Here is a 20130-nt window from a genome sequence, read left to right on the forward strand (position 1 = left end):
AAAAAGGTTCAATAGTTGATAACTAGACTGTAATTTTTAAGTAATGATTCCTTTAAATCTTTTTCCCAATTTAATAGCAAAGCCTCGCATATATGTCTTCTAAAATACCCCTGCGTTTTAGTTCCCTTGTACCATAGGAAAGCGTGCCATCCCAACAACAAATCGTGTCCTCCTATAGTCAATAATCTAGAATTTCTTAATGTTATCCATTCCTTGACCCACATCAAACTTGTTGCCTGATAATATAATTCCCAGTTAGGTAGACCAAATCCTCCTCTTATTCTAGCATCTTGTAACAATTTTAGTTTTATTCTCGCTTTCTTTCCCTGCCAAATATACTTCAACACTATTTTGTTTAAATCGTCAAAATAATCTTTCCCTAGTCTAATTGGAATTGTCTGGAACAAATATACAATTCTTGGTAGTATGTTCATCTTGATTGTTGATATTCTCCCTATTATTGATAGTTGTAAATTTCCCCGTTTTGCCAAATCTGTCACAATCTGTTGTTTAAGTTTATGGTAATTGTTCTCTTTAAGTGTACTACATCTTGCTGTCAAATATATCCCTAAATACTTGACCTTATTCATGACTTGGATCTTCAATGCTGAGAAAGATTGAGGGCAAAAGAAGAAGGGGACGGCAGAGAATGAGGTGGCTGGATGGAGTCACTGAAGTAAGAGGACAGGAAGGCCTGGAGGAACGTTGTCCCTGAGATCACGATGGGTTGGATACGACTTTGCAAATAACAAAAGATATAATCAATGTCTGTTTTCCCCATTAGGATTAAATAATATGTATCAAAGTAATCTAGTTCCTTGAAACAAAATGAATATTTAGAAAGTAATATTGAAGTAATATTTTTAAATGACTGGAATATTATACAGTTTACAGATTTTATTAGTATGGCTGAAAGATTATTCCACATTTTTGTATTTTCTGACAATAGCTGCAAATATGATATATATATATTGATTGTGTATAACCAGGAAGACAGATAGAAGTTAGAAAGAAAACTCTTTGATTTATAAATTTAAAATGTCACCATATATTTTGGCTTTCTAGAAACTGGTGATTGCTTGGCTATTGAACCACGATCCTTCAAAACGGCCAACTGCTATGGAACTCTTAAAAAGTGAACATCTTCCACCTCCTCAGTTGGAAGAGTCTGAACTTCATGAAGTCCTTCATCATACTTTAGCAAATGTGGACGGAAAAGCGTACCGGACCATGATGGGCCAAATATTCTCCCAGCGCATTTCTCCCGCAATAGATTATACCTATGACAGTGATATCCTCAAGGTGTGTTCTTAAGTCTGCATTGAAAAGAACAACAACTTAGATATGATTGGAATCTTATTTTATTGCTTTTAAAATAATAACAGAACAAGAAGCAACAAACAGAAGAGAAAAGGTGGGGGGGACTAATGGGGAAGAAAAATGAAAAGCATTGAGAAATATTGCTTTGATTAATTCTAATGCTTCCACGGTAGTACTTTCATACACAAAGTATGAAAATTGGCAGGGGAAGAAGGTGTTAGTGATTGTTTTGGTTGCTGCTCTGTGGCTTCCCGTTATGTCTTATAAACTCTTTTCATATACTTTTCAAGCCGTAATACCGTATTTTTCGTAGTATAAGACGCACCTTTTTCCATTAAAAAAAAGGGCTGAAAATCTGGGTGCGTCTTATACACTGAATACAGCATTTTTTGCTTCTCCCCCTTCACCAAAATGGCTGTGCATAGCTTTTAGAAGGCTTTCAGAGAGAGCTCCCGGGGGCTGGGGAGGACAGAAATGAGCAAAAAGTGGCTCGTTTTTTGCCCTCCCAGCCCCCAGCAGCACTCTATAAGCTTCCTAAAGGCTATCCATGCCCTTTTTTTGGACAAAAAATGGGCCCGTTTTTGCAAAAAATAGGCTATTTTTTGCTTGTTTTGGGGGGGCTTCACCCCCCAGGAGCACTCTACAAGCCTCCTAAGGGCTATTCATGCCCCCCCCTTTTTTAAAAAAAAACAACCAGCCCGTTTTTTGCGAAAACAGGCTGTTTTGGGGAGGTTTGCAGAGTGCAAAAACTTTTTTTTATTTTCCTCTTGAAAACCTTGCTGCATCTTATACTCTGAAAAATACGGTAATAATTTTGTTTTATTACTCAATTTATAGGGCTGTCCATCCCTAATTAATGACGCTAACCATGTTAAAAATATAAAAAAGGAAAAAAAAACATACACACAACAATAGCCAAAGTAAAAACAGACCCACCCATAACAATTAACATAGGCAATGCTCAACCCCATCTTAGGCCTAGTGAAAAATCAGGTCTTTAAGCCTTACAGAAGATTGATGAGAGTTATGGCCAACCTGATCTACTATTGCTTAATAATAATTTATTAGAGAGATTCGGTGGCTTAGTGGCTAAGATGCTGAACTTGTTGATCAGAAAGGTCAGCAGTTCAGTGGTTTGATTCCCTAGCACTGCGTAACAGAGTGAGCTCCCGTTACTTGTCCCAGCTTCTGCCAGCCTAGCAGTTCGAAAGCATGTAAAAATACAAGTAGAAAAATAGGGACCACCTTTGGTGGGAAGGTAACAGCTCTCTGTGCGCCTTCGGCATCTAGTCATGCTGGCCACATGATCACAGAGACACCTTCGGACAGCGCTAACTCTTTGGCTTTGAAATGGAGACGAACACTGCCCCCCAGGGTTGGGAACAACTTGCACATCTGTGGGAGAGGAACTTTACCTTTAATAATTTATTAAACTTTTATGCTGCCCAACTCACATACAGTAGATGGTGCTTCCTTTTCAATCTGAGTCCTTTCAAGACAGAATTTCTGAGGTATATTTAAACATTATACTGCCCATTATTATAACTAATAGCTTGTTTTAAAAAAATCAAAACATGGCACACATTCATCGCAGAAATGTATTTCACATTTTTTAAAAAAAGTTAATAAAAAATCCTAGGCTCCTATTTCCTGCAGATCAGGACAAACACAGTTTGACGTGTGCAAATAAAATACAAGCATTGGAGGGCCTAGTCAGGCACTGTTTTTAAAGTCATCTGTATTAATGTGTGAGCTGAGGTGGAATGTGGGAGTAAATTGCAGGCATGAGAACCAGATTTCAAGCATACAAACTCTCAAAAGGCTAATGAAGTGAAAGAAACAAACAAACATTACTCAATATTCCCTTTTGGGGAATAGAAAACTCATTTGATAATTTGAAACTGCAAATATTTACTGAAAATATATTTGCTAATTAGTACAGTATGTTAAGCTCAATGAATATAAATCTGCTGGTCATGGTTTAGATCAGTGGTAGTCAACCTTTTTCTACCTACTGCCCACTAATGGATCTTTCTTGATGGAAAAATTTCCTTACCGCCCACCAGTTTTTGCGCAAGTGCGGAATATTTTTTAGAAAGGAGTGCTTTTTCTTTTTATCTCCTTTTTAAATCTTCCTTAGGGCTATGTACAAAAGTAAGGCTGAGTTAGTTAGCCCACTTATTATTATTAGCCAACAACAATTCTCTCCTGCCTTTTCTTTCTCCTATTTTGCAACTGCTCTGCTTCGCTTCTGCCTGTCCCTGCTAACAGTTTCTACTCCTCCCCTTCCTCTTCCCACGTGTTTGCAACTGCTCTGCTCTGCTTCTGCCTGTCCCTGCTAACAGTTTCTACTCCTCCCCTTCCTCTTCCCACGATTTTGCTTGTGCACGCGCTTGCGCTCGCCTGCCCACTCGCACAAAAGGAGGTTTTAACCTCCGAAATCCCTAACGCACGCATTCTCGCGCGCGTTAGTTCAAAAGGAGGTTTTAACCTCCGAAATCCCCACCGCCCACCTGGAATCCCAAAACGCCCACTAGTGGGCAGTAGGGACCAGGTTGACGACCCATGGTTTAGATGCACACTCTATTTTTGTAACTGAAGGGAAAAATGCATTGCTTATCTCTGATCACTGTTACTTTTAGGGCAGCTTTACAGTTTGGCTAACCAAGATTCAACAACATGTGTGTGAGACAATTAGCCGGATTTTTAAAAGACATGGTATGTATGCTTATATAGAATATTCTTAAATTAGGTTGAAATATTTTTTATAAGAGAGGTGTGCAGCATTATTATTCTGACAGCAGAAATAGGTACTGTACTTCTGTACCTTCCATACCTTGTTCTTGAATTAACGTCAGGCATATTCAGTATTATATTTACAGTATATGCCTACTAGCTGGAGTTTTCAGCTATCAGATAATTAGATTTATTGAATGAACAAATATACACAGAAGTTCAAATGTCTCTACTTGAAACAAGTCGTAAACGCATACTTTATTTGAAAAGTGAGAATGACAACGTTAAGGGAATAGGTTTCTGAAACAATTTCTTTAAAAACATTTTATATTTGTTCAATGAAATTATACTGTTATTATCATTTTTGCACAGGAGCTGTCAAGATGCATACTCCCCTGCTGATGCCTAGGAATAGAAAACTCTATGAGCACAATGAAGCTTCATATTTGATGGACCACAGTGGAATGCTGGTGATGCTTCCTTATGATCTCAGAGTGAGTATGAATATCATCTTCAAGGATCTTGGACTAGCCTTGCCATCTTCTGTAGTTCTCAAGCAATATGGGCAAATCAACTATTGTGGATTAGAAACTGATTTAAAGAGCTTGCACAAGGGGATGCATTGGGAAGGAAGAAAAGAAATGTCAGTATAATTCCATGTTTGATAGGAAGATAAGCTTACATGCTGAGTAAAACATCTTGGTTTCTTTATGTTGTAAACTATATTTTCACTTAAAGATTGCTGCCGATAACCATGAAAATTATATTTTGCTTTATACTGCTTTTTTTCAGTTTATAACCTGCTTTTATATCTCTTTTCAGATTCCATTTGCTAGATTTGTAGCTAGAAATAATATAACAAACTTGAAAAGGTAAGGGAAATCTCCCAGGTATATATTTTATTGTTTTCAAAACTGGACAAAGATGGATTGTTTATGCATTGTATTTCTGTAAAATAAAGCTGGCTTAGAAGAGGGACCAAAGTTTACCAAAAGCCACATATTTTGAATGGAATTTCCTGGCATCTGCAGTTAAAAGGAATCTTCAGTAATATATCCTTATTTAGGGCCCTTGAAGCAATCAATCCCAACATAATGCACCTTAGGTATATTGGAGCACATTCCCCATCATTCATTGTCATTGTGGGCCTTTCAGATAGTATCTCATGCCTGGTTACCTCATGGCTTGACTATTGAAGTATGGTCTTAGACACCACCCCAAAATTTCAACTGGTGATGCAGGCAGCTATAAGATGCCTCAATAAACCCATGTAAAACCTCTCCTTTGCAAGCTGTCTGATTGTCTGTTTGCTTCTGAACATGGTTCAAGATGCTGAACATTACCTGCAATGCCCTACAGTACATGACATAGGACCTGAGTGGCTACCTGTCTCCCGTAGTATCTATCTGACTTATTTGATCTTACATGGTTGGTGCACTTCGGGATCATTCAATTAAACTATGTCATCTGTTGGGGTCCCAGAAACACACTTTCTCTGTAGCAGCATATGCCTTTTGGAAGGAGGTTCTTCCAAGATCTAAGTAACCCCCCACTTTGCTGTTGATTAGAAGGGCTCTTTGCTCAGGCTTCTTGTGAGTGAGAGTCAGAACCCTCGCTTCATTCTGATCCTTTCTGTCAATCTTACCTTTTATCTTCTTTTTTTAAATTGATGTTTTTTAAACATCTTTCTTGTAAGCCATCCGGAATTGTTGAGGGCCAAGCTGGCTCCTGGGCCTAGTGAATGCTTCGCTGAGCGAGGGGTCTCTCCCGGCCGCCTTGAAAGAGGCGGTGGTGAGACCCTTGCTCAAGAAGCCTTCCCTGGACCCTTTGGAGCTGGCCAATTATCGTCCTGTCTCCAACCTTCCCTTTTTGGCGAAGGTTGTAGAGAGTGTGGTGGCCTACCAGTTTCCACGTCATCTGGAGGAAAATGATTATCTAGACCCGCGCCAGTCCGGCTTCCGCCCCGGTCACAGCACGGAGACGGCCTTGGTCGCATTGGTGGATGATCTCTGGAGGGCCAGAGATAGAGGTTGTTCCTCTATCCTGGTCCTATTAGACCTCTCGGCGGCTTTTGATACCATCGACCATGGTATCCTGCTGCGCCGGCTGGAGGGGTTGGGGGTCCGGGGCACCGTTTTGCGGTGGTTCGGCTCCTACCTTTCTGGCCGGACGCAGCGTGTGTTGGCAGGAGAAGAGAGGTCGACCCTACGCCCCCTTATTTGTGGGGTGCCACAGGGGTCGGTCCTCTCGCCACTCCTGTTCAACACATATATGAAGCCGCTGGGTGAGATCATCCGCGGTTTCGGGGTGGGATACCACCTGTACGCTGATGATACTCAGCTGTACTTCTCCACCCCGAGCCACCCCAACGAGGCCATCGAAGTGATCTCCCGGTGTGTGGAAGCCGTACGGATCTGGATGGATGACAACCGACTCAAGCTCAACCCCTCCAAGAAGGAGTGGCTGTGGGTACCAGCTCCCCGGTTCAGCCAACTAACTCCATCATTGGCCATTGGGGGCATTCAACTTGCCCCCGTGGAGCGGGCGCGCAATTTGGGCATCCTCCTGGATGCCCGGCTGTCCATGGATGGCCATGTGACAGCCGTGGCAAGGGGGGCGTTCCACCAGGTTCGCCTGGTGCGCCAATTGCGCCCCCTACTGGACCGGGACGCCTTACGCACAGTCACTCATGCGCTGGTGACGACTCGCTTGGACTACTGTAACGCTCTCTACATGGGGCTTCCCTTGAAATGCACCCGGAGGCTACAGTTGGTCCAGAACGCAGCCGCGCGGGTAATTATGGGGAGTACTAGGTACTCCCATGTGACACCGTTCCTGCGCGAGCTGCACTGGCTTCCTGTGGTCTATCAGGTGCGTTTCAAGGTTTTGATAACAATCTTTAAAGCGCTCCATGGCTCAGGACCTAGCTACTTGCGGGATCGTATTCTGCCCCATACATCCCTGCGACCAATCCGCTCGCACAGAGAGGGCCTCCTCCAGGTGCCGTCCACTAGACAGTGTCGGAGGGCGGCGCCTAGGAGTAGAGCCTTCTCTGTGGCGGGCCCAGCCCTGTGGAATGACCTCCCTCCGGATATTAGGAATACCTCTGACCTCCGCTCCTTTCGTATTAAGCTTAAGACCCACCTATTTCAAGTAGCTGGCCTGGCTCAACTTTGATCTAACCATATCGCTCCTGACGGGTTTTTAATTGGGTATTTTAATTATATTTAATTATTTAGGGTTTTTAATTACTGTATTTTAATTGTTTTTTAATTCATCAGCCGACCTCCTCCTTGTGTATGTCTCGGTATATGTCTCTGTTATATGTTTGTTTTGTCCACATATTTATTTCATATGTTTCATTGTACGCCGCCCCGAGTCCTTCGGGAGAGGGTGCGGCTAAGAAATAAATATTTATTATTATTATTATTATTAAGCTGCATACGTTTGCAGCCAAAGTTTGATAATTAAACCATGTCCCCAAATATAAGGGAATTATGGGAGCATAGCTTAACGAGTCTAAAGAATGGGAAATATGCTTTGGGAAATCATGGCCAATTGGAGTAGATAAAACTGGACAGATTGATTAATGTACACTACCACAGAAGATGGTTTCAGGTGTTTCAACTGCACACTTTTATATCTCTAGATACTGCATTGAGCGAGTTTTCAGACCTCGGAAACTAGATCGTTGTCATCCAAGAGAACTCTTAGAATGTGCATTTGATATCATCACACCTACTGGAAATAGTTTTTTACCTATTGCAGAAACAATCTACACAATCTGTGAAATAATCCAGGAATTTCCTGTGCTGCAAGTAGGTGTTTTTATGACCTTTCCAAAAGGTATTGGGCCAGAGGTGGGAATGTTATTTTCTTCACTTGCTATGTGAGAATCCAGGATTTAACTCCTCCTATTTGCTAAGAAGTATGACCTGGTTCCTTCTGTGCTCCTATTCTGAGTAGGTGCAAACAAATCATCATTACTATTATTAAATTTATTTGCCATCTATCTCACCATGGGACTATTGTAGGTGGCTCACAAGTATAAACAAAAGAAGAAGAAATAAAAAGGAAGTTTAAACAAAAATAAAACAATAAAACAAGCAAGGAAAAAAACAGAAAATACATTGATGTGACTAGTAAAAAAGTGAGTGCTATAATTGTATAATAAAGGCCCCAATATTGATATAATATACAATATTGCTCCAAAACATAGTGATTTATTGGTGACTTATAATTATTGATATAGGAGATGCTTGACTTAATAACTCTTATCCGGCCATAAGTATATTTTTCATTAATGAAATCCAGTGCAATTGGATTAAATCTCATTCATTGATGAAATTCCATTAAATTGAATTAAATATAATACATTAATCAAATCCAATTCAGAAGCTTTGTGTTATCCCAGAATATTGTTGAGAAGGAAGCTTGTATTCCAGAAGAGCCTCTGTGGATTCATGGGTCTTCAGATTCTTCATTTATGAATTAAATTCATTGTTAAGTAAGATTCTCTCAGTGTAGGTAGTCTCAGTAATGATATAACACAAAAGAGGTGGGATAGGAGAAGAAATACTGGATACTGAAATTTAAGTTTGGTTGTCATTAAAAAGTAATGGAAATGCAACTGAAATTCATTTGTGTTTTAGGAAAGAAATTATAGTATCTACTTAAATCATACTGCCTTGCTGAAAGCAATCCTTCTGTATTGTGGGATCACTGAAGATAAGCTCAATCAAGTTTACACAATCCTGTACGATGCTGTGGTAAGGCATTATGTTGTTCTTGCATTGCATTTTTATGTTGTAGATTACAGGATGGGCCGACAGGGTACCTCTGTCAACGAAGGAAGGATGTTTAAACAGAACAGGAAGAGTAGCTGTTCATTAGCCTCATAAAAAGAGGAAAAAATGTGTGGCCATTAAAATACCCTTTAGAACATGGGTGTCAAGCTCGCGGCGTTACGTTGCCCTCATGTGACGTCTTGTGATGTTTTTTCTCTTCGCGGAGCTGGGGTGGGCGTGGCTTGCACATGACGCATCCAGCCCATGGGCTGCCAGTTTGACACCCTGGTTTAGAAGGACAATGACCAAAAAAAGTAAACTATGACCAAAAAAAGAGAGCAAAGGTCTATTTCTTTTACAATGAAACACATTAAAAAGCCTCTGTAACAGTAAAAAATGAATGCTTAGTAATAAATAAAACTGGATACCCATTAAATGACAGCAGAGAGATACAGAAACGTCCTGCTCTTTATCGCCATCTGTTGCTTGTTTAGATTTTTGTAGCTAAGGGAAGGGAATTGTAGGAAGGGAATAAAAAGTAAAGCAAAACAAAAAGGTGGAAATAAATGAAGGGCAAACTTTGAAAAATCTGGATCATGCATCCATTGTTTCATGGGGCATTCTAAGAGAAAGATTTCAAGTTGCATCAGAACAGCCCTGTTGGATACGGAGTAAAATATTTGCGATATTGCAAATTAGGCAATGGTGCAATCATTCTACTTGTCATGAGCCTACTAAAAAGCTATGATGCTGCTAAACTTGGCAATGGCTGGAGATTCAATACCATACATTGGATGCTTGTGTTGTATGATTTTAAAATAGAGTTAAAGAGAGTAGAGGCCCCCTGTTTACCTTTTTCTTCACTACAGGACAAATGGAAATATTGCATGTGACATCTTTTTTTCTGTAGCTTTCAAAATCTTTAAGAGTTAAAGGAAAGGGACGGAAAGACATGTCACTTTAACCATCTTATAATGTGAAATTGGTGCCAGAAAGAATAATAGATGTGGTTGAGGATGCAGGGGGAATAAAAGAAGAACCAGAAGTAGGGTGATGCATCCAGAACTCTGCTTGGCCCTCTAGAAGGTCCTGTTCTTGGGGATTCCTAGATCTTGATATGTCCACTGCTAAGCAGACCCAGACATAGGTTCCTTGCATTTGTTTCTTTCACTGCAATGAATGCTTGAACATGCACTCATTCTCATATGAATAGTTATATATTCATTTTTAAAGTGGCATGATAGTTGACCAATAGTATCAAGTAGGGGTTTATTTTGACATTCCTCCAAGGTCAAGATAAAGTTGGGAGATCTTACATGAAATCAAATTTATGGTAATTAGTAGCATTAACCATATTTACCTATAATTTCACTAATGATTAGCCTGCAGTTGGGGAACAGGGACCGTATGTGTTAGAATGGAAACCACTTTTAACATTTGCAGGATTTTTTTTTAAATCAGGAATAAAGAAATATCAATGAACCTGTTACAATTATTTGTGTTACTGCAGACTGAAAAGCTAACTAAAAGAGAGGTAGAGGCCAAGTTCTGCAATCTTTCCCTTTCATCAAACAATGTAAGTAATTTGAAATTTAATTTTATTGGTTCATTTATACATTGTTTATGTTCCATTCATCAGTCTTGCAATCTCTCTTTGATTAGTCCATACACTACTAAAACTCTCATTCCCGTAACCTTTATGTGGGCAAAATGGTGCATAATAGGGTAACAATTTTTAAACCAAGATACCTCAAATGGACTAACTTACAGAATGTGTCCAAAATCTGAGATCCATGTCTCTCATGAAATTCAAATTTGGTGAGTTTTGTGAAACATTTTATAATCGTAAACATTAAAATTATCATAAAACACTTTATGACATGATACAAAATGTCATACAACATTTCCTATGCTGATGATCAATTGTGTTATACAATTCAACCTGGACTACTTTCAAAGCCCAGATATATCTCTGAAGTATCCCACCATTTCCAGTGAAGGAGTTATATTAGAAGTTCTGTCTACGAGCATGGAGGAATCTAGTGAAGAAATACTTCTGAAAGAAAGGCCTAACACAGTGATGGCTAACCTTTTTGTACCATGCCCAAAACGTGCACACATGTGAACCCCCAAAATGCAATGCGAGTGACCCACGCGCATGCACCCCGCATCCCCCCCTCGCCCATTTTTTGCTTCCAGGTGGGTGCAGGAGGCTTTCCAGGCTCCAAATGGGGCGCAAACCCCCAAAATGCAGCGGAGTTGGGCTGGGGCGATGGCTGGCATGCCCTTAGAGAGGGCTCTGCATGCATGTGTGGCACAAGTGCCATAGATTCACCATCACAGGCCTAACAAGTCATGGGTTATCTAGTTAATGACTAAACCCAATGTTTTCATTTTTTTTTGTCTTCCACACACACTATCAAAAGGTTAAATTGGCCAAACATTCCTATTTGTCTGAAAGCTTAGTTAACTTTTTCTTTTTCTCCATTGTCAGATGAGGCACAGCATCTCTGATGTCTCAACTGAAATGGATGAATGGGCAGAGTGCAGATATAATTTATAGCTATTTTGTGGGAACAAATAAATCAAGTAATTCTTTAGATTAGTACAAGATTGTGTACCCGCTTATTTTACAAATTTACTCTCTCACCTCACCACCTTCTCTCCTGCCAGCTATTTTACAAAAAAAGGGGTGAAGAGCAAAGAAGAGTCTTTCCAATGGCTTTCTTTGAATTACCCAGTAGTCCTCTACAACCACAATTGAGCCCAAAATTTCTGTTGCTAAGTGAGACATTTGTTAAGTGAATTTTCCCCCTTTTATGACCTTTCTGCCCACAGTTGTTAAGTGAATCTGGCTTCCCCATTGAAAGAATGGCCAACAAATCATGGGTTATCTAGTTACTAAACCAACGCTCATCGGAAGATTGCAAAAGGTGATCTATGCAGTCCGGGAGACTGCAACTGTCATAAGTCAGTTGCCAAGCATCTGAATTTTGATCACATGACCATGGGGATGCTACAACTGTCATAATTATAAAAAATGGTCATTTTTTTAGTGCCATTGTGACTTTGAATGGTCACTAAATGTCACTGTTGTAAATCAAGGACTACCTGTATATTTCAGTTTTTTTTAAAAAAAAACCTGAAGTCAATTAATTAATACTTAATAGTTAAATAATACAAAAGTGAAGTTGGTTTTTGCACTTTTAGTTCAGAACTCCAGCATGCAGCCATTCATATTTATGTGTCTTTTCAGCTTGTTCGACTTTACAGATTTATTGAGCAAAAAGGGGAGCTGCAAGATCTAACCCCGTTGTTGAATACTATGGTGAAGCAAAAGACAGGAGTTGCCTCGTTAGTGAAACTTGGCATGAAAGACCTGGAGGAAACAGTGGGTCTGTTAAAAAAACTTGGCATAAAATTCCAGGTTTGTAAAACAGTGGATTGTATAATTAGCATTTCTTACAGGGCTTTAGGTCAGTCAACTGTATAAAGAATATTCAAACCTCATAGAGAAAGAGGGACTTGGGTGTAAAATTTTACGTAGCATAAGTTTGGAAGCTTGGGATATTTTTCAAAAAATAAGCAAATTCCAGATTTAACTACATTATTTGATTCTATTTAAGGGTCAGTGAATATATCATTGCAATGGAGATGCCACTAGTTTACCTCACAGGAGTGGGACAGTCAAAAAAGTCAAGATGGTAGCCACAACCTCAGCATTGGTGCCTAAACCTGCAGAAAAACAAATAGTGTATCCAAAAAAATTAGCTTAGCTCACTCTAGGAATTTCAGGAGGCTGAATTTCAGGAGGCTCACATGTAGCTTGAGGCTTGGCCACGTCTGAGCTGTGATTAAAATGATGAAATAAGAATTTTCTCTTACAGATATCCATAAATTTGGGCTTGGTTTATAAAATACAGCAGCACAATGGAATTATATTTCAGTTTATTGCATACATTAAACGGAGACAAAGAACAGTTACTGACATTCTTGCTGCTGGAGGTAGATATGATCATATGGTAAGTGTTACAAATTTGTCCTATTAGGTATAAGAAAAGTCTCTGATCATTTTCTAGTATGTTTCCTTTTCTTGTTTCTGCAGATTTCACAATTCAGAGGCCCAGATGCAGTTGGTCTTGTTCCTTCAGCTGTTGGAGTCAGCATAGCTGTGGACAGAATAAGTTCCACAGTTTTGAATATGGAAGAGCCAGTATGTTTGTTTTTCTACTTTGCATATTTCAGGTAGACTCCATAAAGGGTAGGAAATATAGATCTTTCTCAAGCAATCTAAATAATGAAATGAGATAGCACAGTTTCAAATTGGCATTACTATTTCCACTACCTAACTATAGATAATTGTACCTAATTGTAATTACAAATAAAAGAGGACAGTCCAGGATATAGTAATTTCAAACTGCTTAATATATCTCTGCAGAAGAGCCAAGATGTGGGGAGTGCGGGGGGGGGGGTTGCCTCGTGTATCCCAAAAAACATCACAATTGTATCTCAACTTTAGAATAATATTGCCTGCCTTTCTAGTTTAGGTGATTTTAGAACAATCCATTCAATTAAGTAATATTCTGGTTTCCATTTCTCTTTTCTTCCAGTTTACAGTGAGCTCCTGTGATTTGTTAGTTGTTAGTGTTGGCCAAAAATCTATGGAAAGAGCCATCAACGTTGTTCAGAAGCTCTGGGCTGCAGGAATTGCAGCTGAAATTATGTATGACTGGTCTCAGGCAAGTTGTCATTTATTACATGCTAATTAGCATTGTTTCTGTTGCTTATAGCCGTTCCTTTTTCTAAGCTCATCTGATATAGGACAATAAACAAAGCTAAGATTTGGGGTTATCATTAAAGGAGGAAAAAAAATTAACTACCAGAAAATTCACTTGTCAACTTCTTGTCTTTACCTTTGAAAACCACCAATCAGTTTGGTCTATTATTACAAGGTGGTGGGAATTTTGTAAGGTTTTTTTTTTAAATATGGTATCCTGCAAGCTGACCACAGCTCTTGAGTACTTGCTCTAGAACAGGAGTGTCAAACTGGATTTCTTCGAGGGCCAGATCAGCATTGTAGTTCTCCTCTGTAGGCCAGTTGGAGTGGGGGGGCAGAGTGCCTCCTGTAGCACTCTGCCGGCTGAAAACATTTTCAGCTATTTAAAAGTAATTTTATTCCTTTTTTTCAATGTGCTAGTCGCAGGAAGAATTACAGGAGTATTGCAGATCTTCTGGAATCACCTATGTGGCCCTCATTTATGATAAAGAAGGAAATCATGTTAAGGTAAATATGATGGTGGCATCATGCCATACTTCCTGTCTTCTCTCTGTACATTTATTTATTTACTAGAATTTTATGCCACTTTTATTTTTATAAATAACCGAAGGAGATTGTGCCTAATTCTCCTTCCTCCTCCTATTTCCCCTATAACATAAATCCTTTGAGGCAAGTTAGGCTGCGAAAGAGTGACTGGCCCAAAGTCACCCAGCCAGCTTTCATGCCTATTTGAAAGTTTTTTATGAATATAACTAGAGCAGATATTGTTGTAGCCAGCCAGCTGAGCTGGCAGCAGATTCAGACAGTTGGGAGGTTGGGGAGGAACATGGGCCAGTCCTGGAGTCTGCGGGAGGCTCTGATGAGGGCTCTGTGTCGGAGGCAGAGAGGGGCCCAGGGCCGTATGCCAGTTACCAGCTGCCTTCAGAGTCAGACATCAGTAAGGCAGACAAACAGCTGGAGCCTGTTCCCAATGTGCGCATGCACAGAATTGCCAGACAAAGGGAACAGCTAAAGAAGAGGGGTCAACTTGGGAGTAAGACCACAGGTGGACGATGAATCCCCCCCCCCCGGTAATAAAAGAGGAAAGGGGAGTGGAGTTTGCAGGAAAAAAATAGTTGGCTTAATTGGATCATGATTCTCTGAGACTCCTTGACAAGTTTTGCAGATATCGGCCTGGCAGCTCTCCAAGCCAGATAAGGTCTGTGACTGTAAATCCTCCCTTGAAAGACTTTGCCGGCTGTGAATGAGAAGAATTCACAGTAAATTAATAAAAGGGGTTTTTGTCAGGCAAGGAGTTTGCTTCATGTTCTTGGGAAGACTAGATCAGAACAGATATCAGCCATATGATACCGGTCAGTGCTAGTTTCATTCTTTTAGGCTGCTGTTTTTTTTTTTAAGGGATCATTTACTTGCATCTCATCCGTTTCTGATTTAAATCTGATAATTCATTATTTAGATTTGGCAGATTTATAAAGGCTAAAACACTTTGTGGGGCTATTTTGCAGATAAAATCATTTGAAAGGGAAAGGCAGACAGAAAAAAGAATCTTGGAGTCTGATGTAGTGGACCATCTGGCTCAGAAACTGAGGACCAAATTCTATGATGAAAGAAATGGCAGGTAGCAACAACTACTATAACTTGAAAAATAAGGATTAATTTGCAGCAGGAAAATGAAACACCATAAACAAAGTGGTTTTGATGCAGGTTTTGCAGTTATTCACCTCAAAGACAATGCATCATACGGTGATTTTGCTTTATTGTAATATGTCTTAAACTGACATGTTACAGAAGTTGGGGCTGTAGGCTTGGGAGAGAGAGGGGGGATCTTCCCTGTGTAAATATCGGATGGAATTCAAATTATTTATTTGTAATATACACTGAATTAGTTCGAGACTTCCCTAAAGTAGAAGGTTTGAGAGGTCTTTTGAAACAATTTGGTATTAGCGCTGGAAAATGCTGAAAAAATGACTTGATCCCACAAAGGATTAAGTCTGGATCTAGCTCTGTGAATGTTACAAAGATACTGAATTAATATATGATGAAAAGTAATCTGTTTATTATATTTTACCAGAATCTAGCAGTTCTTTTATTTAAGCATTTATTCACAAATAAATGTACAAATGCTTTCAATTATTAATAAAATATCAGTTTCTGTCCTAACCTGTTGTTTTGAAAACAGTACTGAATAACAAACTTTGATTTTTGAATCCTATTTTAGAGAAGTTTGTGATAATGTCACAACACAAAATCTAAAAGGATCATTTTCCAGTAATTCAGGTACGTAATGACTAGTGTGTTGTATTTCCAGAAATCTTGTTATTTGTGTAGCAGAGGTGGAGATTAAACTGGGAAAGCAGTCCTCCTTCAGGGTGGTTAAATAGAATAAAGGAAATAAATGAATGTGTAACTGTTTTATTTTGATTAGTATTCATATAAGGCCTTTAATCATACAAGATAGGTGGGGTAGTTTAAAAGAAAAGGAATAACAACAACAACAACAACAACAACAACAACAACAACAACAAGGATTATACTTCTGATTAAACCTTTAAAATACTTGTATATGGTCCAGCAACGAAAATCTAAAAGAGTGTACAGACAGATTTTCAAACAAGTTCCAGTGTGCACCTATAAGAAACAGTGGAACTTTTAACTAAATCATTCTGCATTTCAGGCTTGTCTGAATCACACGGAACGGTAGTAATACCAAATGTATGCATTATTCCACCAGAAAAGTTGTCATCAAGTGCCAGACGACGTTATGAAGCTCAGGTATTATAGATGTATTTCTTCTCTCAATAATTACATTGCAATATGACTTGAAACTTTGAAACTATACCACAAAGATGATATAGAAGTAGAAAGAAATGTAAGAAATAGTGAATAGGCAAGCAGAATTCTGGTCCCTTTAGTTCATTATTTTGTACCCTTTGTGCCATTGACACTTTAGGATGAATCAGATTTTATCTGGAATTCCAAAGATTGAGCCAAGAAACTTTCCTCTACAAAACATTTATTTAACTCCTATTATTTGGAGAGAGAGAGAGATTAAATGAGATGGACACATGATGCATTTCTTAATGTTTCCTTCTCACAGTTGCTTCCCTTCCTAGTCAAATGGTTCGTCCTTCCTCAAGCAAGTTAAGTTTTCTTTCTAGCACTTTTTCTTCATTGATTTTAAGTAAGAATTTCTCTAAGACAGTTGGAAGATTACAGAATCAGGAGTTGGGTTGGGAGGTGCAGGGGACAATTGGATAAAAGAAGAGAACCTGGAATTGATTTTCTTTTTGGGAAAGAAAAATACACTGCCTTTTGCTGTAGCTTTCAAAAGAGATTTCTTAGTTAAATCCAGGAATAAGGCAGCCACTGTAAAAAAATCGCTCCAGGAGGATATATTGGAGAAAGACCAGGTGTGGCTTTCCCTCATTAAGCTGGAAAAGGAGATGGAAAGAAAGAAATCCATGAGTATAGGATTTCAAAAATGGACCCCCTTCTTCCTCTGTTTATCTCAGTAAACGTGAAGATAAATCTCTGCATGTCACTTTTGAATTAAGAACAGTTAACAGGTGTATTTGTTTAATACAAAAATAAAATATTCTCTGTGTTCTTGTGTCAGGGTTTGTTAATTATTTTAATCCAATCTGACTTCCAGGTACAAACCAAACTCCAAGCTTGCTTTACTAATTTCCCGCTGAAACTGAGTGAAGTTGAAATTTTAGCAGTAAGTTACTTTGCTTTTTTTACAACAAGCCAATTGAATCTAATAACTGGATAAGAAACCAGTAACTAGAACTTTATTGTCATTTTGAAAGTACACTAATCGGCATGCATTAAAATGAAATATTGTTGCATGCAGCTCTCAATTTAAAGCCGAATTGTTGCATACAGCTCTCTATTTAAAGCCGTATCGGAGTTACAGATATAATTTCCAGGAATCAATTTGCTTCATTGGTGGTAAATTTCCTGTTTATTTATATGGAATCCATTGAAATCACTTTCTTTGTTCTGAATCTTTCCAAAACCTTTAAACAATTGCCTATAATAATTTGCTTGCAACAAAAGGCAATAATGGGCATATGGAGCGTTCAGTGTGAGAAAGGAGTGACAGTATTAGGGACATCATTGAGCTATTAATTTTTTAACTAAGCCTGGACCAGAATAATCTGAAGGGAATCCAAAACCTCTTTTGGAACCTCTGTAATGTCAGAGTTTCAAGCTCTGTTCTGGTTGGGGTTTGAGAATTAATTTATTGGTCATCAGAATCTGGTATGAATGAGTGAATCTGTGTGACTACAGAGCTTTCTTGCAGTAAAGGAGGAGAGCTTGAGGATATTTAATCTAATTAATTTTTGTGCTGGTAAACAGTCCCAAATTTGGATGACGTAGATCTAGTCTTCTGCAATACCCAATTTAACATGGACTAACTCTATCTCATAGTTTATAACATCGTAATGATTCAGTGTTTATTTTTTCCAGGTTGATCTACCAAAGGAAACTATAATACACTTCTTATCATTAGAGGTAAACCTAGGAATTAAGTTACTGGCATTTACTGGTGGATTTAATTAATAAAATGAGTTTTTAAAAAGCTTAAGTAAAGTTGAACATTAATTATATACAGTAAGCAAAATCTCATTCCTGGCATAGAGGAAATTTAATGTACCCATTTTTGTAAATTGCTTTTCCAAAAATCAAAGATTATAGTCTCTATTTACATCCTCCCAAAAAATAAAAATAAAAGCATCCTGATGTTCTCAGCCTTATTTTTTTCACAGTCCCTGTTTCAGACTGATGTTGCTTTGAATATTTTCCATCTTCTCAGTTTGATGACCAAGCTTTCTATACAACTGTGAAACAATTGATGTCTCGACTGCCGAAGCAAAGATATATTAAACAAGTTTGTGATGAAATTTATACCATCAAAATAGAAAAAAAGTAAGTATTCCTATGCATACTAGCAATATGGTATAAGACTCTCATGTTGAATCTGGAAGATCATTTTGCAGATTTTAGATTATTATAAACCATGGATGGCAAACTCACCATGTCATGTTGCCATCATGTGATGTTCTTGCAACATTTTTCCCATTCGCAGAGCTGGGGTGGGCATGGCCTGTGCATGATGCATCTGGCCCGCGGACCGCTAGTTTGACACTCCTAGTATAAACACTGCAAGAGTTCTATAGTATCAAAGACTGACATTAGACTCTGGTGTTAAAAGGCCACTAAATTCTTCCCGTGTGAGTTTCAGTAAAGGAACTGCAGTCTGGAACCATTATAATGTGAAGTCCTGAACCTTATGGCACTGTAATTTCAATTGGTATAGAAGATCTTGTAGAACAAAGATAAATTTGTCCAATAGCTGTTGGACAAATTTATTTGGTCTCCTGATGAGTAACTAACACAAATTTGAAATACAATAGCATCTTTTATGAAAATGGACTGTTTTCTCAACTTTCTGCCTGTTTATTTCTTGCAGAGTGCCCATCCTTGTTCTCTACAGTTACAGAGACGATTACTTCAAAATCCTGTTTTAGTTATAAGTCAGGATTAAAGTCAGGATAATGAATGGGACAAAATGTGTGCTTCCAATTATGTTAATATAAAGAAAACTTGCATTTTGGTTGTTGCTGATTCCCCAATCACTCCTTAGACAATCGCTGCCTTTCTAAGTATTATGTTGAGTTCATGTGCCATAGTTGGCATCTTTAAAGGTGTAAATCTTTTCAAAATATATTGTACATATATTTTTCAAAATAAAATAATCTTCTGGTACCTCAGGGTGTACTTCTTTTTGCTTAAAGTAAAATTGACAGATTGTGTCATTTGGTTAAGAAAAAGTCAAGTAACTGCAATTTTCATTGTTCAGTCCATGAATCTCCTTCCATATCTTTTGAAATTGGGAAGGAAGGCTAAGCAGAGAAGCAATAATCTCCAGTCATCCCTCTTTGTGAACTGAAAGGAATTTATAAGGAAGAGGCTGAGACACTTGGATATCTGTATTTTTCAGTGGAATCAGCTAAGATCTTCTACAGAACATCCTGTTTTTCTTAGACGGGAGGTAGTTATGTGCTTTTGTAAATCTGGAGTTTGTGAAACAACTGGTTTTAGTTAGGTTTAATTTTAGTTGTGTCTTTAATTTTTTGGGCTTATCATTTTTCTGCACTCTGCATAGCATTGCTTCCCCAAAAGGGAATATTGTAATTTGTACATTTGTAAAAGGGATGCCTGCACATGAATGCAAGCATGCCCAAATTACTCAGACATCAGTACAATGGCGAACTTTCCCCTACCAGCATTTTTTTTTTGGGGGGGGGGTAACTTAATCAAATGAGCTGGGCTAACGTAATTTTTTTCTAGGAATGACAGTGCTGAGTCACTAAGCACTTAAAATGTTATCATTTATATTATGTCAAGATTAAGGAAATCAGATAAGAACTGAAAGAAGGAAAAGAAAAATAAGTACTTCTAAAGGGCTAATCCCAGCTGTTCTTCCTTCAGTTATATGCA

At 38.5% G+C, this 20130-nt stretch overlaps 1 protein-coding gene across 1 annotated transcript in view; it reads left to right on the top strand.

Moving 5' to 3' along the window:
• Positions 1–19389, top strand: part of EIF2AK4 (eukaryotic translation initiation factor 2 alpha kinase 4) — a 62016-nt gene extending 42627 nt beyond the window's left edge. Inside the window, exons 21-39 of the mRNA XM_081937289.1 lie at positions 1066–1302; positions 3963–4038; positions 4429–4550; positions 4879–4928; positions 7706–7874; positions 8709–8825; positions 10354–10419; positions 12100–12270; positions 12731–12865; positions 12949–13056; positions 13454–13582; positions 14041–14127; positions 15126–15238; positions 15839–15897; positions 16295–16392; positions 17273–17341; positions 18097–18141; positions 18443–18555; positions 19100–19389. Of these exons, the coding sequence (XP_081793415.1) occupies positions 1066–1302; positions 3963–4038; positions 4429–4550; positions 4879–4928; positions 7706–7874; positions 8709–8825; positions 10354–10419; positions 12100–12270; positions 12731–12865; positions 12949–13056; positions 13454–13582; positions 14041–14127; positions 15126–15238; positions 15839–15897; positions 16295–16392; positions 17273–17341; positions 18097–18141; positions 18443–18555; positions 19100–19157 (2022 nt within the window). The 3' untranslated portion in view covers positions 19158–19389. The remainder of the gene's footprint in view (positions 1–1065; positions 1303–3962; positions 4039–4428; positions 4551–4878; positions 4929–7705; positions 7875–8708; positions 8826–10353; positions 10420–12099; positions 12271–12730; positions 12866–12948; positions 13057–13453; positions 13583–14040; positions 14128–15125; positions 15239–15838; positions 15898–16294; positions 16393–17272; positions 17342–18096; positions 18142–18442; positions 18556–19099) is intronic.
• Positions 19390–20130: the final 741 nt, after the last annotated feature.

Source organism: Natrix helvetica, assembly GCF_964273705.1.
Source record: "Natrix helvetica genome assembly, chromosome: 1".
NCBI lineage: Eukaryota > Metazoa > Chordata > Lepidosauria > Squamata > Natricidae > Natrix > Natrix helvetica.